The 21,252-nt window shown below is 38.8% G+C and overlaps 1 protein-coding gene across 1 annotated transcript in view; it reads right to left on the bottom strand.

Annotated features, from left to right (window-relative positions):
• The window catches only part of ARSB (arylsulfatase B), a 64,443-nt gene extending 43,843 nt beyond the window's left edge, over nucleotides 1–20,600 (bottom strand). The window contains exons 1-4 of the mRNA XM_010005425.1: nucleotides 20,571–20,600; nucleotides 16,357–16,543; nucleotides 13,763–13,953; nucleotides 13,011–13,218 (exon numbers count right to left, since the gene is read on the bottom strand). Of these exons, the coding sequence (XP_010003727.1) occupies nucleotides 13,011–13,218; nucleotides 13,763–13,953; nucleotides 16,357–16,543; nucleotides 20,571–20,600 (616 nt within the window). The remainder of the gene's footprint in view (nucleotides 1–13,010; nucleotides 13,219–13,762; nucleotides 13,954–16,356; nucleotides 16,544–20,570) is intronic.
• Between the last annotated feature and the right edge of the window lie 652 nt (nucleotides 20,601–21,252).

Genomic DNA, 21,252 nt, shown 5'->3' with positions numbered 1-21,252 from the left:
GCAACTGTCTAGCTTTACAGACCACATTCAGTCCTCAAATACACACATGAACTCAGCGATTTCAAAAGGGATTTGCTCATATGCACAATGGAAAAAAACCTGTAAACTTAAAAGGAGTAGGGAAATTGCAAATGTTGCTTTTTTGGGGCTTTTTGCTTTTCATGTTTTTGTGCCTAATGATAATTTCTTAGAAATTTTATCCTGAAAACTCTATCCTTTTATGGGTTAACTGTTTTCCTGTTCCATTCTAAGTACTGGGAAAGAAGAAAAATCCATAATTCACTAACAGATTCCTCTGCTGAAAGACATCATTTCACTATAAACAGAGCTTTAGCTTTGGACGGCCGAGTGTTTCCCAGTACACCTATATTTCAGAAATAAGTTAATTGTTTCATTTTCAGAAGACATCTTGCCTTCTTTTCCCTTCAAATTCCTAATCCAATGAACTGATATCAAAGTCAAGACTTATCACCTCTTCCATATTATTGACCAAACCAACCACATGATCCTTCTTCACCCTGCTCAGTTCAATCTTGCATTAGCAAAGATCTCCTGCTTCAGTCAAACGGGCATGGTCACAAGCAAGGGTGAGACAAGAGGGGACAGTGGCATCCCATGTGCCACCGTGACCCCCAATCTCCACAATTACAGTTGCAGTTTCATGTTCCTCATGAGGACTTCTGCTCTCCTGTGTTACCATTACCTGACCTGCATATGCAAGTCCGAAAGTCCCATCTTCCCCTACTCCCACTCTGTTAAAGCAGTTACTAATTCTTCAAAAATCCAACTCCAAGTCTCTCTCAGGATTACAGAGTGAGTGTCCCATTAAATTAGTAAATGTCTTCAGGTCTTTGTTTTCCTTTTAGCCTTTCTCTTTGTTTGCCTTAGGCTGCAGCAAGACATGCTTTTTTGGCACTGACTGAACTAATTTAAACAGTTCAGCTAATTAAAAGCTCTCAGATCACACAAGTTAACAGTTCCTAAAAAAACTGGTGTAATGGCATGTGTGCTTACTCCTAACACAACTCCATCAAAAATACCTGGATTAATAAAGTGAAATCACTAACTATTAAAAACGTTCAAGCTACCCAAGGTAACTTGGAGAGAATCACAGGAAGCCACATGCTGTCCCTGAATGCAGCTGAGAGACCTCAGGAGCAGCTGCCTGTGAAGGGAGGCACCTGTGAGCAGAAAAAGCCCCCATCCTTAGTCCCACTCATCACCATCACTGTCTACACATCTCTTCTTCCTCATGAGGCATGCCTTTTTCCTTTTAAGGTTTGGTTGTTTGGTTTTGTTTTGGTTTTTTTTCATTTGCATTCTTTCTGCTACCTTTGACATTCCAACAAACTGCAGCTGTTGGCCAGCAGTAGTTTATCTCCTTGTCAATGTGAACCATTTGTGGTCAGTAAAATGTAATTATTAAGCAAAGGCTTTGTCTTTTCAGTCCATTGAAATCACTGGAATACAACTTGAGGGCAGTGTTAACGTGTGCTACATTCAAGCATCCACAACTACAACTATGTACAACTTTCATGAGAAAAGTAATCAAAGCCACCTTCCCCCCGCCCCCATTCTCCCATTCCCTATTCCCCCCCCTCCTTGAGAACAGTAATGGAAGAAAAGTACTGAAAAAAATCAGTCTAGATGGAAAAGTATGCATAGGATATCGTTCTTAAAAGCCACTGGTTAGAAATGCTTATTTGATTGCAAGATGTGTCACAATGCTGCTGTGCAAAGAGAAAGCAGCCTTAAGGAGACAAAACAGTTCATATCATAATGAATTTTTCATATCAGATGTCAACATATTCTAACTATTCCATTGTTAATTTGATAAAATGTCTTCTTGCAAGACAGCAGAAGCAGTGCTGTTCTCCAATAAATGCAGTTTACTGCAGTGATCAGTAATAAAGTTTGAAACACCCAAACATACAGATTGATTATAATACAAGAAGTTAATAACAGCATTATTTGGTTTTATATGTAGTTGACTAAAACCATTTACTCAAAAATATATGTGAAATTCCTTTCTGCAGATTATTGGTTCTTCCCAATGAAATTCAAGCAACTCTGTAATCTTAATACAGAATTCAGTATCAGCTCAATTCAACATACACAAAGGTCTGGCTATATTTTAACTTGAGAAATTGCAACTATAGGTCAAGGCCAAGAGCAGGCACATATAGCATTCCACATGGCAGCAGTGCTCAAAGTTCAGATAAAAAGTGAGGCTGGTGCTTCCTCCTTAGAGAGGAATGTAGAGATAGATGCTGTAGAGTAAGACAGATATTCCAGTCACAGAAGGCACATGAAGTTATCCAGAGGTGCAGAGATTTTCAGAGGGGATAAAGACAATTAGTAGGAATGCATAGAGAGAGCAGAGGAAAGATTAAGACTGAGGAACTGAAAAATACAAAAAAGATCCTTACAAAATTAGTTTCATTGTTTCAGTGTTAGTAGGAAGAGCTAAAAAGCCTGCAATGAACACTGCAGTAAGAGCTCCCCAAGCCTGTTTCACATCAGACATTGACATGATCTGATACACTTACCCACGACCAAATCTTAATATTCACAACTAATGTACAGTTACTTTCAAATTCCCCCTGCTCAACTTCACTGGCTCTGAAGATGGTCACTTTCCATCTTCTAGCCTTAGCTATTTTACAGGTTTATTTCAGTATTAAAACCTTCCAATAAAGCTCCCAGCCCTTTTTCACAAAAGAAAAAAGTCACAAACACAACAACAAACAAAACACAACAACAACAAACAAGCAAAATAAACCCCACCACCTTCTTTTCTCTATGCACAGGAGATATGCAACACTATGCCTATCTAAACTTAAATTCCTCCTAAATTGCAGAGAAACAGATGATCAGCAAAATCTACAGACAAGAGCACAAAACTATAATGCAAAACTTTCCCTCTACTTTTCAAGTCCACCAAGTTCCATCTGATGCAATACCTTACCATAAATTAACTGTACTTTGTATACTCAGAGCCCAGAAAGCCAACACTATCCTGAGCTGCGTCAAAAGAAGCATGCACAGCAGGGAAGAGGAAGGTGATTCAGACCCTCTAATCTGCTCTCATGAGACCCCACCTGGAGTATTGTGTCCAGCTCAGGAGTCCTCAGCATAGGAAAGACATGGACCTGTTGAAGTGGATCCAGAGAACGGCCACAAAATTGATTGAGAAATGGAGCACCTCTGCTTTAAGGAAATGCTGAGAGTTGGGGTTGTTCAGCCTGGAGAAAAGAAGGCACCTGGAAGACCTTATTGTGGCCTTTCAGTACTTAAAGGGGGCTTATAGCAAAGATGGAAACAAACTTTTAGTGGAGCCTGTTGCAACAGGACAAGGGGTAATGGTTTTAAACTAAAAGAGGGTAGATTCAGAGTAGATGTAAGGAAGAAATTGTTTACGATGAGGATGATGAAACACTGGAACTGGCTGCCCAGAGAGGTGGCAGATCCCCTATCCCTGGAAACATTCAAGATCAGGTTGAACAGGGCTCTGAGCAACCTGATCTAGTTGAAGATGTCCCTGCTCCCTGCAGGGGAGTTAGTCTAGATGAACTACAAAGGTCTTTTCCAACTCAAACAATTCTATGGTTCCATAAAATCAAGTTATTAAAAGAAAACTTAATAGCAGATATCAATAAATGTTCATGCTCTGCATCAAAGATTGAGTATGCAACCACTCTGCTGAGTGCTGCCTGGGCATACTTAAAGCAGTATTTATCTTTTCCTTGCATATTCAAAGTTCAAAGTTTGGCTGTAGAAGCAATTTAGGTTCTCAAAGAATAATGGCAACATACAAAAGAGATGTTGTATTTATTTTCTCTGTTAAGGTTGGTTGATCAATATTCAATATATTAATCAATTAACTGGACTAAGACACAGAGTGCACCCACAGCAAGAGGGAGGTCATTTCTCCCTCTACTGTGATGAGGCCACACCTGGAATACTGCATCCAACTCTGGGCTCCCCAGTTCATGAAGGACAAGGAACTCGAAAAAGTCCAGTGCAGAGCCAGTAAGATGGTGATGGGACTGGAGCGTCTACCATACAAGGAAAGGGAGAGAGACCTGGATCTATTTAGCCTGGAGTAGAGGAGACAGAGAGGGGATCTCCTAAATGCTTATAAATATGTAAAGATTGGTGTCAGAAGGATGGGACCGGACCCTTCCAAGTGGTGTCCAGTGGCAGGACAAGGGGCAATGGTCACAAACTGGAACACAGGAAGTTCAATGTAAACATGAGGAGAAACATCTTCATTGTGAGGGTAACACAGCACTGGAACAGGCTGTTCAGAGAGGCTGTGGAATCTCCTCTGGAGACATTCAAAACCTGTCTTGATGTGTTCCTCTGTGATCTGCTGTAGGTGATCCTGCTCTAGCAGGGGGATTGGACTAGATGATCTTCAGAGGTCCCTTCCAACCCCTATTATTCTGTGATTCTGTGATCAGTAAATGGCATATATTTGGCTATATCTTAATATTTAGTACCTTGAATAGTACTTGGTAATTTAACAGTACACAATAAATTTGTAAATCTGTGGTGGTAGTCTAAAACAACCTACAGGACAAGGAAAAAAAAAACTGAAGTCATGCAAGGAAGAGTTGTGAAGAAAAAAAAAAGAAAAAGCTTATTTACTTGAAGTTTTCCTAAGCTTTGTTGAAATCACCTGCAGTGTTAAATTAGAAGATGGTCTCCCATGGAAAGTGAATACCTGAGACAGGCAACCAGGAAATCTAACAGAAATCCATACCCCCACTGGGTCCTAGTAAAATAAGGAATGAGCAAATTCCTTTCATCTCCTCAAGTTTATGATGCATTTCTATGATGCAATACCTGAGCTCAGAATGATGAAAACATAAAAAGAAACTCAATATCAGATGGTATAAGGACTTTTCTCCCCTTTACTTCTTTTGATACTGCATTAGGAGACTTTATGAATTGTAAACAGCAACAACTGAAGCACACTTCCAATCCTGAATCTTGCAGCATCTAAAGCAATCCTACCACTGTGCCACCATCAGCCAGGCAACACAATTTCCTTAACACAAGATGAATTGTAGAGGATGATGGATTGAGGACAGATTTTCAACTACCTTTGTCTCACTGATCCAAAACAGTATAAACCACTAAACTGAATGACAGAAGATGTTGCTTTTGTCTCCCCTTTGTTTTCCAATACTGATTTATTTTTTTTTCTCTTTGATATTGTACTATTGCATTTTAAAAAGCAAATGCAATTCAACTTTGAATACTAAAGACCATATAGGTTCCTTTAATCTGCAACAACTACATAAAAAATGGATGTAATGAGTACAGGAAAATACAGCAGAAACTAGATGGCATATCCAATTTATCTATAGTTTGATTCTGTAAACATTTGTTACATGTTCTATATCCAGTGCTCCTTTGCAGGGCTGGTACTTTATGAGTAATCATGCTCTTATACTTAATCAGAACCACATGGAGGTCAGTGTGAGGGTCCATCCAACTGAAGCAGAACTGGAAAGTATATTAAAAGTTAACTGTGAAATTATTTCATATGTAACTTACAGAGTTTAAGAAGCCAATTTAACAATGTTACTGTCTCAGTGCTGTTGAAAACAGCACGTCAACCAAATGATTCACATTTTCTGTGGTATTTCAAAAAGCAAATTTCTGAAGTTTGCAACCAAAAATTAATAAAAGCAATAACATGCAACGTCCAAACAACATCAGACAGTGATAAACAAAAGACAGCAAAAGGCATGAAATCCATATCCCTGTACTTTTCTTGCTGTTGCCTATTTCTGATGGGGAGATGACAGAAAAGGTGAACCCAAGTAGTTTGGGCTACATGAAGTGCAGAAATCTCTTTTCCATAATATATTACTGGGCTTTATATGATTTTGTTTTAAATACTATTGAAACTACGTAGGCAGTTAGCAGTTCATAGTAGTAAAAAGCAAAGAAGGAGAACTACAAGAAACACTGATAGAACAGTTTAAAACCCTCACAGCTATTTATCACAGCTGTCTCCCTCAGACATGATCTACCACAACATACTATTTAATATGTACTTATTTAAAAATGAAGTGATGGATATAAGCAGGAGAAAATTCTACATGCATAACCTTGTACAGAGAAGTTTAGATGTAACACTACAACCAGTTGCCAATACCAACAAAACAAACAGGCAGCTAGCTGTTGATTTGATTTATTTTTTTTTATTTTTAAATTTTTTTCTGGGTGAATTCTGCATCTATGAAAGGGAACTAAATAGCACTTACTAGCACCAGACACAATACAAGCAAGCAACAGTTGGTTTCAATGTACAGCTCTGTAAATGCATCTCATTTATGACCTCTAACATTCTTGCTGAAAGTCTAGGTCACAGACAGGACTTCAGAGCCCTTCCTTTGTGTGATTTAAGCTCATGGTTGTGACTCATAGTTAAACAAAGAGTGTTGTCGATAATAGCGGTAAAGGATCGCATTTGGAGAAAATTTCTCCCCTCTGATCTTCACAGCATGAATAATGCTTATTCTGTACGTGTTCCAAGTGTGGAACTCCCACTGAGGCTTCATTTGAGGGGGAAAAAAAAAAAAAAAAGTACAGAATACAGAGCAGAGATCTACATTGTGGATAAGAGACTCGCAGCATGAATTAGTGAATAACTTTGCCCTTAGTTTGAACTCAAGTTCTTCCCTGCTTCTCCATGTTGCGTCTGAAAGACCATTTGTTGCTCTATTTTTCAATCATGCTATAAGTGTGACAGAAATGCAAGCACACCCCCTCTGATGGTTAACATGAAACATATACTTCCAACGAAATTAGCCAAAAGCATTTGGTTGACATCAGTTGGAAAAACATCTGTTGTATACTTCAGTGGGATGCTGCACACTCTCAGTGGAAAGAGAAACCTTGAAGGTTCAATATAAGCAGCAGAAAGGCCACTCAGAGTGCTGACACACTGCTGTATTCTCAGTGCTTAATACAGATATTTGTGTGTGTTGTGGAAGAAGAACTCCTTAAAGTCTTTCCATTAGAGGGACAATAGAAACAGAAAACCACATCTTCTATTATAAAATTCTGCTAATGTAATTCCTGTGCTTTAAGTACACTCATAGGGCTTTTATTTTCCATCACAGAAACACAATATCTCTCCTGCATCAGAGCACCATTTGCTGAGCAACTTTACTGAGCATTTACAGTAACTTTTAGTGAGTTATGCTCAGATCAACCTCTATGTTTTTTTCTGTAACTCACCAGAAAAATTTCTTTATTCGCCTGAGTTTTCAAAAGTTGAAAAGGAGAAAAAAAGGCAAAATTGATCTAATGGGAAAATTCATTTGATGTACACATGACTCCAATAGTTAAACACTTAGCCCTACAAAAGCTGATTGCACAATGTATTTTTTTCACCCTATTTATTTATTTTCTCCCAGAACAGCTTTCATGATAGGAGCAATCCTAGCAGAGACACTTTCATGTGACTGCTTTCGTTGTAAGCTGTCTCAATAATTAAGCAGGTCTCAGTAGTTACAGACCTTGCTGTGTCAGGCCTACTCTAGCATTCACCATCACGAAACACAAGAGAAACACAGAGGGAAATTTTAACCTAAAAACAATGGAGAAAACCTGACAAACTGTTCATGTGTCTGCAATAAGCAAGTTAAATGAGACACAGCTGAGAAAACTTTGGACTGTCCCAGAGACTGACTGACCACCTATTTGGATGTAGCAGATTCTGACATAAAGAATAACAGCTTCTTAAACACTATTATGGAGAATAAAGTTTAATATAACCCTTCGAGAGCTCTGGGAGATCATTAAACATTGTTAACACACAAAACGAGTTGTTTTCAGCAATAATCTTAGTCTGATAAAAAAATTGCTACTATAACTACTAGTATGCTTAAGTCAAAGCTCACAGAAAAGTGGCCAGCTTTAGATTTTGGACAAAATTCACTTCTGAGTCTCATTTACAAGTTAACTTCAATTTAAGCACAGGCATTTGCTCAAATCTGGAAGAAAAATTCAAGATTCCATTTATGCTGGATTTTTTAAACATAAAGCCAAAAATAAAGTTGACATACAGTCACCTTCTGTTCAGGAACTCCAGTTTGGAGTACTAGGTTTTTCACAGAAAAAGCAGGGTGGATGGGGAGGTGCTAATGCTAGAAGGAAGGGAAGATAAATAAACACTTCCTCCGAATATTCTGGGTTTTCACAGGATTTTAAAACAGCAGGCAGGGGCAGAAAAAAAATCATTATGTGGACTACCAACATCATCTTAGTTTTCATTTTGAAATTAAATTTCATCATAAGGTAACATTTTCAGCTTTGATAATACATTCTTACAAAACAGTCCAAATGTCTCATTATTATTCTTATCTGCATTATATGGCATAGAAGACATTATTTTATTTTAAAAAAAATTATTCTTGCCACCCATACTTTAATGTAGGAAAAGCCTAAAAAAAAAAAAAAAGAATAAAAGCTATCACGGAGCATAAAACACCAATGACACGTGCACTTGTCATTGTTTAACATTGACATGCAACAACTCCAACCAGTGCAAGCATAGTGATCCAGTGCAACTTTTGCCAGTATAATAGCTAGCTTAAATAATCAAGAAATACAAAAGTAGTATTTGGGAATGCATGGAGTCAGATAGTGAGTTTGAAGGTGGTTGCAGCTAAGGCCACTGTGCTTATTTCCTCTTAGGAAGCAGCAGATGGTCAGGCAGAAGATGCACGGGCATCTTTTGTGCTGACAATGCACTGAACTTCTCAGAAACTCCTAACAAGACCAATTAGAACAGGTCTTCAGACCTGTAACTGAGCAGATTACTAAAAAAAGTCTGACAACTCATCCTTCAAAATCAGCACCTCTAACACCACTGTCAGTGAATAAATGCTCTAATCAATTTGTCTTTCAGTTGGCTTGGACAACCTGCCAATAAAGCGTCTCTGAGGTCGCTAACTAGCAAAAGGGAACATGCTGGAGTTTATTCAGAACAAAGACATCAGGGAGAAGATAAAAAAACTGCTCTCAAGGAACCATCGAAAGTCAGACTCCTGGTTTCTACTAGAGTAAGAGCTGGAAGTAAAAACAAAGAAACAAACATAAATAAAGAGACAAATCCACAATACATGCTCTGCAATAAGGGAAAAAAAAAAAAAAAAAGACTGAAAAAAAAAAAGACTGAAAAAACTCTAGAGGTGTGAGAGAGAGACTGTATAAACATCCTTAAGTATGTCCAAAACGATGTGTGCTCTTATGAATCGTAATCTGAAAATGATAAGAAGACCCTCTTTTGGAGTGAAAACAGTAATCACTGTCACATGCTACATTATGGAAAGGATTTATGCATTTTCACATTTTACTGTTCAAAAGCCCTCTTATGGCAACTACAAGACACTACAGTATTAGTCCACATTTAGGAATTAACAGATACATTGGAAGAAAGGATAGTCAGGACTTTTTCTCCAAGATTATTTGGTATTTTGAACACCTGAAAGTTACATAAAGCAAAGGATAGTAGCTTTCATACAGAAATTAGAGATCAGATTCCTTTGCTCTAATACTGGCACGTTCCCACCCAAATTACTTGTACTATATTGCAGAAACTATAAACACTTGTTATTCAGAGCAAATCCTCACTTCTTACGTCAAGTCATCAGTACGTATTTGAAGCAAAACTTGGACTCTAAGCCAGTGTTAACAGTACTGAGGTAAATCTGAATCACTCAATGCTTTTTATGACCTTTCTTTATATTAAATCAAGGCCCTCTTCAGGAAAGTTTGTAGTTATATTCTCCTATGTTTTTAAAAAAAGAAAAATAAATTATACATCTAATACTTTTGGATTTCAAATGGATTAATGGCTGCGAGTACCGAAGACATGGCTGCATCCATTTTTATCTGTTTTGCTTAAACAAGCAATTACTTCATTTTCACCACTGATGTCATTAGTGTAGATTTACTTGCATCTGCAGTATAAAAGGTACTGCATAAAAGCAAATTTTATTTCATATTGCACCAGTCAAGACTTTTCAAGCTACTACTTGATACAGAATTATAACACTACATACCATTGAAATAGCTCTTCTTTCCCATTTCCTTATTTACCTATATGAATAGCCTGTGTATCTGTTCAAAAAGACACTAGAGATGCTGATTTACATGATATACTGTTGGAGTCGGACATTGCTCATGAGCAGATTACCTAATTTTTGGCCCAGTGTCTCCATCAGGCTATTTTAAAGATCAACTGGAGTTCTGCCACACATTTACAAGGCCCTTTTAAAATGTGCAGTTCTTCCATTTGCCACCTGGCATGTTTGCAAGGCAATCCTGGTTGAGCCATAACATACAAATAGGAAGAAACAGCAAAGAGTTTAATGAAAAGAAATCCACCACAGGAGCAAATATTATATCGTGTTCTAGAGTATTTCAATGAGCATTCATTAAAAAGAGATCTCTAATTTTGGGGTTGACATTTTACAGTGAAGGAATCAATAGGAAGATTGTATATTTGCTGCAATGTTACTTGCTATAGCACACAATACCAAATGGTCACTTGTTAATTTTTTTTTTTTGAGGGAAACTTTGAAGCAGTGAGAGATGCAAACATTGAAGTGTGAATTTTGGCCTCAACTAAATGAGAACTAGTAATCATTTGAGTAAGATTTACCATTAAGTAAGGTCTTCACTTCTTTTTCATATACAGGTTTCCAACACTAGTTATCAAACCAAACAGGTTTATAAAAAAATATGTTTTTATGATCCCGTGTCTTTAACTACTATGCTGAGGGGACACAGATATTGCTCATAAAAATTACGGATACATTTTAAGCTTCCGTAGATTCTCCATTGCAGTATACATTTAAACCCTTAAATTGATTCTTAACCCCACATCATGGGAAGAACTTTCTTGGAGAGAATTCCTGATTGTAGAGGAAAACGTGTCTGTCTTGCTGTACCAAGCAACAGGAGGGTCTCCCAGCTCCAGGAGAGCACTTGGGGCAGGGAGAGGGGCACAGCTTCCTCAAGCTGGCAGGCTCTCAAGAGCTGAAGGTGATATCATACTGTAAGAATATCTCCATATTATAGATACCTGTGCACACTAAGACTCCAAGTTAAAAAAGGAATTGAAAGCTGTACAGAGGGATCTCATAGCACAAGTCTCTGAATGAGATGCTTAATTCCAGACCCTCTTGTGTTTCTCTTCAACTGCTTTCTAACTCCAATTTTAAAACACAGCAACTGCAAAACCAATGAATATAATATAGAAAACGATTCAATGGTTCTTTTTTTTTTTTCTTTTTTAAAAAGAATGCTTAATGATTTTGACATTTGTTTCTTGGAAACTGAGTCTTTAATGTATGAAGGGTTTTATGTCTGTAAAGAAAAGTTTGAAGTGAAGAGAAAACACAGAAAAAAAGAATCACTGCCCTCTCACCTGCTTGATCTAGGCCCAACTTCCCTGCATTTCAATCATAGTAATTTCTACTCCCAGAAGTTTAAATTGTCAGTTAAGATAAGTCCCACTAGACAGGGCAAACACTGGATTCTCCTGACTGTTTGACCTTATTCAATCATACCTGTAATTGATTGCAAGATAACTGCTGTTAAAAAGCAAGGTATACTGTCATTGTTTGGGGAAAAAAAAAAAAAAAAAAAAGCTAAATCTTTCTTTTTAATTAAGTCATACCCTGTAATTCCAGCTCAGATGTCCTTAGCTTTATTCCACAACAGACTGAACAAATGTTACTGAAATAACTCTAACCAGACCCCATCAGCAAAGACTGGATTTTTTCCATACAGAATAATTGGTACCATTTTCCATATGGCTTTGCTTACTTTCAGTTCTAAATATGAAAACATCGTAAATAGAAACAGGCATAGAAGACTTATCAAATCCTGTTAGAGCCAAAACCTGGACACAAATGTAACACCACAAGACAAACAGGTTTGGACTCAAAATGAAATTCCAGGATTCCAAGTGCTATAGGAAGCAGCTGCTGAACTCAAAACACATCACTACATTTTGATAAAAAATTGGGGTTTGGGATTTTGTTGTTGTTGGCTTTGGGGTTTGTTAAAGTGTTCATAGAAAACAAATTTGCTATTTCAACAGCCCTAATACGTAAAGCCTGGCCAAAAGAGCAACTGTAAGCATTGAGAGACTACTTCTCCCTCCCAACCAAACAAGGGCAACTATTTTCCTGAAGCCCAGCCAAGCAGCTGTATTTCAAAAAGGTTCTGTTTCATTTCGAATTTGGAAACAAAGAAGACTGCTTTGTAATGCATTATTTGCATTATCCCAATAATCTAGAAACCAGATTGTGTGCTAGTACATACAAAAACTTAGCTTGTAATTTGGCAGCCTAGACTGTATCATCACATATCAAGCCTTTTTTATTAACAGACTTTTGCTTCATGGCAGTAAGGTGCCGGGGAAATATTTCAAGTAAGAGAAAAAACACATGTTTCATGAAAGTCAAGGAAATAAAGATTTTTGGCTTCAAACTGCTCAGCGTCTGGCTGTTTGTGCTTCATGCAACACGTGGCAATTTGAAGACTGATCAGACTGCTATCTCTAAGTCAAGATGTTCTGGTTCGAGCCAGGATGAAGCCACTTATACAGGACAAATTGTTCTGGTAGGCAGCTCTCAGTAGGGATCTGACAGATACTCAGGAACTGCAGGGGCAAGTAAGATGTTTCCAGGTTCACCACACTCCTTAGTTTTTACAATGCTGTTTTTACTACAACAGGAGTATTCCCCATTTCTACAGACAACTCTTCAAAGTTGTTTTCATTGTGCTTGAGAAAGCCAGAAAAGGGGTGAGAGAAACTGCTCCTTCTGATATGAAGTCTCGTTTCACTTTCATTGTGTTTCTGTTCTTAGAAAACATTTGGAGGAGGGCAGAGAGGCTAGATGTCTCTGCAGTTAGCTTCCCAGACACTGTATCAAAGTTACTGCCGAATATTTACATTAACTTACCAGTAGAGAAAACAAGAACTGTGTTGTCCCAAAGACCGTATCTTTTAAGAGCATCCGTAAGATTTCCTACAGCTTCATCCATAAGAGCCACCATCCCTGCATAATGGCGTCTCTTGGCATCTTTAATGGAGGAATATGGTTTCATGTATTCTTCAGAGACCTCAAGAGGTTCATGGACAGATTGAAAAGCAAGGTAGAGAAAAAGGGGCTGGGGTGAAAGGGGTAGAGTAGAAATTAGTTGTACATAAACTACTAAATGTAAAAGCTACTGCAGCAAAAAGCAGCTCTGATTAATCAAAAGCTGCAAGCACTGTGTTTTGATTTCTTCTACATTGTCCCCTTCTAATCCCTAAGCATAAACTAATAAAACTTCTATAAAGGACTTCTGCAAAGCTGTGGGAAAACATAAGATGTATCTTCATAACACAGTTGTTAACCGTTTCTTTCTATGAAACTTCTCCCATTAAACTTCCCATTCTCTTTCTAGAAGACCCAGCTACATAATTTCTATAAATTAATTATCTGTATTATTTAAAAAGAAATGGAGAAAGGTAGCAGGCCAGGGCTGTGCAGCCAAAGCTGATTCTGACAGCAGACAAGGCAAGTTTCACTAGCACTGCTTCTCACATTTAGCTCTATGCACCCTGCTGAAAAGTCCCAAATTACAACCTATGTGCAGGTCTTCATATTACATTAACTTTTTTAAAATATTCTTTGGTGCCAAGGTTTTAAAGAACAGTTGCTGACTGTACCTTCTCTGTTTTATGATTGGCTATAAGATCTATAGCTCTTTCGGTGAATAAATTAGTAGAGTAGATGTTTTTAAACTCGGTTGCAACTTCTTCTCCATCTCGAAAGTCCAGAGCACAACGCGTTATGTTCTTTGCTTTGATGAGGACACAACGGTCATGAGAATAATAATCCTCACTCCCCAGAAGATAGCCTAAAAAAGGAAAAGATGTCAAATAAGCAGGTCAACATAGTGTCCTACAAACAGACCTATCAGAGTGGAAAAAAAAAAAAAAAAAAAGTAAAAAATAAATGTAAAAAATTTAGCAGTTTTGAGCTGAAACACTCTGACCATCTGTAGTGACAACCCGTGACATGTCTAAGTATTTAATGCATCAGTACTTAATACTTCACAGACTTATTTTTGATAATGCAAGTAGTAATTTCAAAACACACATTTTGAAGGCAGTTCAATGACTTTATATTCAGAATTCGAAATCTATCGAACTAGCACTAAACCAGTGCACTGGTAGCAATGATTGTGACCTACTCAGGTGTTGCTCTGATTTTTGGCTTGTATGATTTTGTGTATTTCTATTTTCACATAAGACTTCTCGCTGTGTTAGAAAGTTTGGTGATTATTTTTTTTAACTCAAAAACATCCAAGTCTGAATTTTTATTGCAGCTGTAAAGCTACTTCTGATCCACTGCTGACACCAGCTGGTGAAAAAAAGGCATTGTTATTTAAAGATACCCAAAAAAAACAAACTGCAAAAATTCTGGAGGTACAGATTTGCCCCTATCAAGCACTACACTATTAAGCATTGAATGTCTTTGCTTTTTATTGATCAGAAACAAACTTCTTCAAAATTCTCGGAATCTCAGTAGCTGTTATGTTGGAAATTAAATTTCAGATTTATTTCCCAATATCCTGAGAAGAACAGACAAATCTGGAGAAAGATGTTTGTAAGTTCTGCCAAACCAAACTAAAACCGAGGACCTTCACTTGAGTTTTTGCTCAGCAGCTTCAAGTACAGTTACCTGTGCAAAAAGTATGCACAGAAATAATTAAGTTCTGTTCCATAAACAATATAAATATCTACTACATTTTTAGGAGGAAAAAACGGCTTTTGTTTCAAAGTATAAGGAGAGGTTTTGTGGGCAGACTGCCTACATCCATGTACTCAGAGCCACAAGCTGCATTCCTCCATTTTGAGTGCCCAGTAAGGGTGACATCACATGAAGTTTCCCAAAGATTCAAATGTGCCTTAATTTCAATCAACACCTACTGGAATGTTTAATTACATGAACACAATAGGATATTAAACTGCTACATTCTCTGAAAAACAATGTCACACTGGACAGTTGATGACCATGCCCAGAGCCAGCCTGTTGTTAAAGCCCTAGTGTTAAGAGCCTAATCAGTCCCAGGGAGAGATTTCACAAGCAAAGCCAGCCTATCTACATCATCTGTGCCAAGCTCCTGCAGACTGATGGGAAGAGGCATGTATGTCTAAGCAATGAGCTGTTACATTGTAATCCACATATAAGCATAATTTAGTTGTGAAACTACAGCTCCAAGCTTCCTGAAGAGTTAAAAGTGAAAAAAAGTCTAAGGGAACAGTTCTTCCTACCTAAAGTCTGGATCACCACTGCCTATAACGGGCATGTAGCACAGATAGGCTCTTCATTTAAGTACCTACAGTTAGACAAGAGGAACATAGACTTCAGCATAAGTTTTCTCTGTATGTCACTTCCTCAGCTGTAGAAGTACCATCAAGGTTATTTTGAAGGCAGTGAACTGCTTCGAAATTCTGCATTCAATTAAAGTGTCTTTAAAAAACCCCCAGAAAGATGGAAAACTTTGCATTCAGTACCATGTGGGATAAGATGGATTGCAGGCATCCTGATCTGCATAACATCTGCAGCACTTGTGCAAAACTAGTAAAAGCCCAATCAATACTGAGACACGAGTTGCTGCAAGAGGAACCACAAACAACATGTATCCGCAGCTTGCTTTGTAACATGCTCACCATTGGACAATCCTAATTCTGTTATTATTTTTCTAACCTGAAGATTTGACTTCATAACTGGCAAGTTTCTGCCACAGATCTTTTGCATACTGCTTTATAGAGGTTCTCACATCATCTTCCTTGCCACAAGCTCTGGAAAACCATTGCTACTCTATTCACAAAGCATGAACACAATGTTGTATGACATCTCTTTCTCTCTTTAAAATTTCAGCTTAGAAGTATAACGTTATTTGCAGAGCAAGCAATGTCTACTGTCTGACGTAACACAAAACATTCAGATTAAAGACACTTGAAAAAACTAGCCACTGCAAAATCTTCTGTTATAGAACCAAATAAAATGCAGATCATAAAAGACAAATGCTTTTCTTTGGAGCTACTCAATAACGATGATATTTTCTTCAGTAAGTTGCAAGCATGCATTTAAGGCGCTGTCTTATTTTAAGCAGTTACACTTTGGAAACATGCATGCCCAGGTGTTGATTTACTTGTACACTAAAAATAAACCTGCTGTACTTAGAACGATTGGGCAGTTTCTCATCGCTTTTAACACCGCATTTCTTGCCCATGTTAAATCCGACCATTACCAAAGTAAGTATCAAATCCTCTGCGGGTTGGAAGGCATTCTTTTCTGTACATCCCTAAATGCCACTTCCCCACCATGTGAGTAACGTATCCCGCCTCTTGAAGTAGCTCTGGGAGGAGCTTCTCATCCAGCGGCACACAGCTGGGCTGGCACGGCCAAATTATCTGGTGTTGTAAACCCGTGTGGATCTAGCAGAGAAAAGAAAGATGCGAGATTAGCAACAACAGAGCTACACATTCTCGTAGGCTACTTTATAAACAGGTGAAAAAAGAAACAAGCTACCCCAGAGGCTAGCTTTGCCTTCAGGGCTTCCTGTCTTCCCTGATGTAGCACTGAGGAAGATCAGGAAGCAACAGCGGAAGGGTTAGGGCAGTATTGAGGAAGGCAAGAAAATAGCACTGCAGGGGTTTACGAGACCTTCCCAGACATAAATGTAGCACAATAAAAAAGGGAAAAGCCTTCTGCACTTTGTTATAAAAATATAATATGTAACAATTACCATTATGGTCTCTTTGAAGGCTAGGTACAGCATCTCAACGTGGAGTGAGAGATTTTAAATGGGATGGTGATGGGCAAAAAGGCGCATGGTGAAGCTACAGAGCTTTTGGCTGTAGCAGAGAACAGTCACCGCAGAAACAAGTGAGAAAGGCTAAGAGCTTTTCACATTACTCTTCTAAAGGTACACAGTATACACACTTTACATATGTATTTACATGCTTAAAGTGAGTGTATGCACTTGTACAAAAAAAAAAAGCATTTGGATACTGGGAATAACACAAGTTTTAGACACTGCCTAGGTCTGACCTCTAATAGTTCCATGTAAGTTTCCAGTCTTAACAAGTAGTGAATTTGTGTCTCTTCACAAAAACATGACTGATAATGATTGTCCCAGTACTACATTTTGCTTGATGCAAGAAACCTCTCTAGTTACTGTGTAGTGTAAGTTGACTTCTGTCACCTCTCCTACCTCAGTCAGGGAAAAAGAAAAAAAAACAAACTACCCTAAGCTTGGGCCAGGAGGCATAAACATGAAAGTATAAGTATCTATTTCCTTATCTTTCTAGTAATCTGCCTCTGTCAAAGCATAAAACCTCCAAGACTCCCCCTAGGCCACAAAGACATCAGACTTTATAACTTCACTAAGCACTCCAGTGTAGCAAGCTGCATGATTAATTTTTAAAGCATCACTTCAGCAACACTTTGAACTAATTTTAAAATCAAATAAGCCCTGATTCTATGGAAGTGGGTAAGTAAACTCTCACAAAGAGCCTGCTAGTTACTAATTTTCTCTGAAACAGGAGCTGCAGAGAAAAATACTTTTTTTTAAAATGCAGTATTGCAAAAAGATTATTAATATAGTGAAAGACACAAGCTAGAAAGGCATTTTTATTTCTTTCACTGTCTCTAGAAACTAAGAAAAAGGAGAGGAAATGAAACATTTTTAAAAAATAAACAGCTTTCAGAAACAATTACCTTTGTTCTTCCTTCTTTATGACTGCAAGAGGATAATCAAAATTCTACCTGCAGATTGGACAAGACTTAGGATATTTTTTCAAATCTCTGAGCAATTGCTAATCATACCACTAAGATAAACAAACCAAAATCCCTCATATTTGCTGCGAAGTGTCTTCTCAACATTATTTCCATTTTTTAATATTGTTTTATTAATTGGCAATGAGGTTAACATGAAGATGATTAAATATCAAGTCAGATGTGTATGATGACTTTAGATCAGGAGTGAACTATAAGTATTTCCAATTTCCACTTTAGAGATCAGATGCAGCACTGTCCAGTTAACTCTGACTCACTTCTAGACAAACATGTTCAGAGTACAGGAGCAGAACGCTCCATCTCTCAATAGGCCTGCCTCAGTTTCCCTCTGCCATTCAACTGCTTTTTGTCTCTCAGTTTTACAGGCCCAGTCCTGGAGTGGAAAGATTTCCATGGGAAAGGAAAGGGCTTAGCAAGCTCTGAGCTGGTCACAAACTGGAAAGGTACAGAGAACAAAATGACGTTCATCTCACCAGCTGCTCTCCAGTGTTGAAGCACACAGAATCCAGCCCAGCCACAACTAGGCTGGAAATGGAGAAAAAATAAGAACAAACAGACAAAAGAGTTTGCTTGGTGTGCAAAAGGCCTTCTTGGGTTTTTCCACTGTTTTCCTTTCATTCTTTGATAAGAGATTTTGGAGGTACGGCTAAATAGTTAAATGACAGCAGTCAATCCACTTCATTGTATGAAAGCCTGGTCCCACCTTTGCTCAGGGAGACTCCCATACACTTCTCCAGGAGGTTTCTGAACCTTCTGTCCAGCAGGGACTCCTGCCAGACAGATTGATTCTCGAGAATTAAGGACCAGCACAAAGGGTCACCCAGCTGTGGCCATGCAAGGGTGAGAGATACAAACTCTCTTATTGTCTTCATTAGTTAATTTGACATTAAGCAATCCTTCATCATTCAGTTTTACGTTTTAAGATTTCAGGATCTTTTTAAATCAGCAATTGATATTCTAGATCTGGTATAAGACTTAAGTTGCTAGCATTTAAATGGTATACCTTTAATGATTGATTTGATTATTAGTGCTACATTTCATTGTTAAGATACCTTTTGCATTATTGTTTCAAAATTCCATTCTAGTATCCCAATTTCCCCACAGTCTGATTGTGCATATGCCTTTAACCTTTAAAACAGTTAAGACGCTGGTGTTGTTTTAAATAAATCTTGTTCTGAGCACGTACATGTCATCTGCTCTCTCACCCTCTCTGAGATAAGTAGAAACTGTATTCTAGAATCAGCCAAACTATACAAATATTTTAGGTTGTTTATATAAACAATTTAAAGAATTGCTAAAAAAGTCATGTCAGTTGTATCTTCCTATTCTTTATTATTATTAACTCTTGGAGTTTCTAGTAACAAAAAAAAACATCGCTTGAAAGAGTATTATCTAGAAAGACCTTCCTGCAACAACACCATCTACTAATAAAGGATGACATTTCTTTTCATTCTGGAAGTTTCTTTGACAAATCACTATGGTTAATACGCATGTGCAGGACTTTTTGAGACAGAGGGGAAGTTTCTGAAATACACTCTGAGAATAACCCTCTTTATGAGTGTCTTCTGTTTGTCTGTGCTGTATTACTTTTTCCCACCACCTCATTTTTGCCAAAGTTGCAGTAAAAAGTAGGGGGAGAGGGAAGAACGTCAGTATGACAAAGTACAATTCTTACGCCTGTGCAAATGAAAACAAAACAAAACAAAAAACCAACAAACACACCACAAAAAACAACAAACATGAGTAGGACTACAAAGCAGCTAGACACCCTGGCTAAGGATCAGTCTGCGTGCACTCCATGAAAGGGTGAATAAATGTCTACACCTATGTTACCATATGAAGAATGTACAGGTTAGGATGCATTTAAATGCTGCACTGGAAAACAAGCTGCATAAACTTAGACCTAGTGCTTTTTTGCTTCTGGCTCCATGCAGACTGCCAGAAGTACACAACAGAAGCTGATTGCCCAACCAACCTAGTGGCTTTCTACAGCTGAGTGGCTACACCAGTGGACAAGGGAAAAGAAGGGGATATAATCTACCTGGACTTCTAAAGGCAGATGACACAGTCACCCACAACACCCTGCTAAGTTGGAAAGATACGGATTTTATGGGCAGATTGTTCAACAATGGATAAGGAATTGGCTGGATGGTCACATCCAGAAAGCAACGCTCAATGGTTCAATGTCTAGATGGAGATGAGTGACAAGTGGTGTCCCTCAGGAGTCCCTACTGGGACCAGCACTACCTAAGATCTACGTCAATGAAATAAGACAGTGGGATCAAAGGCACCCTCAGCAAGTTTGCAGATGACACCAACCTGACCACTGTAGTCAACACCCCAGAGGGACAAGATGTTATCCAGAGGGACCTGGGCAAGCTAGAGAAGTGGGCCCAGATGAGCCTCTTGCAGTTCAACAAGGCCAAGTACAGGGTCCCTGGGTAGGGACAATCGTTGCCATCAATACAGGCTGGGGGATGATGTGATAGAGAGCAGCCCTGTGGAAAGGGACATGGGAGTACTAGTGGAGAAAAAACTGGACATGGGAAAACCATGTGCACTTAGAGCCCAGAGGGCTAATTGCATCTTTCAATAGAAGCAAGCATGGCCAGCAGGTCAAGGGAGATGATTCTGCCCCTCTGCTCTGCTCTTATAAAATCTTACCTGGTGTACTGTGTCCAGTTCTGGAGCCATCAACACAAGACGGACCTTAGAGCAAGTCCAGAGAAAGGCCACAAAAATTACCAGAGGGCTGGAGCACCTCTGCCATGAAGACAGGCTGAGGGAGATGGGGTTGTTCAGCCTGGAGATGAGAAGGCTTTGCGAGGGCCTTATAGTGGCCTTCTAGAAGCTAAAGGGGGCCTCTAGGTGTGGAGACCCCATGCCTGGAGACATTCAACATCAGGCTCCACTGGGCTCCGAAGAACCCAATCTAGTTGAAAAGGCCCTTGCACACTGCAGGGGGGTTGGAATAGATGCCCTTTAAGGGCCATCCCCACACATTCTATGATGCTATGACAACGAAAAGTAACATTTTTCACAATACGCTGCCACGACCGTTTCTACAGGCGAGGCACAGAGACCACCTCAGACTTCCAGAAGCAGGGCAGCTTGCGCAGCGCTCACCCTTAGCTTGCTGCTGAGCTAGCAGGCCGAAACAGACACCAGCTCCCTGCACAGAGACACAGCTGGGTCTCATGCAGAAGCCTTCTTCCAGGCGCACCTTTGCAGGAGGGGACAAGAAGGCCAAATCGCACACCGCGCGACCGAAATCAACCTGCTGATAACGTGGCGGAGGGCAGCAGGAAGGGGCCGGGAGGGATGCGGGGAGGGATGGAGGGAGCGC

Source organism: Chaetura pelagica, unplaced genomic scaffold (assembly GCF_000747805.2).
Source record: "Chaetura pelagica isolate M959 unplaced genomic scaffold, ChaPel_1.0 scaffold37, whole genome shotgun sequence".
Classification (NCBI taxonomy): domain Eukaryota; kingdom Metazoa; phylum Chordata; class Aves; order Apodiformes; family Apodidae; genus Chaetura; species Chaetura pelagica.
Note: the sequence above shows the minus strand (reverse complement) of the source record. Positions and strands in the feature narration are given on the sequence as shown.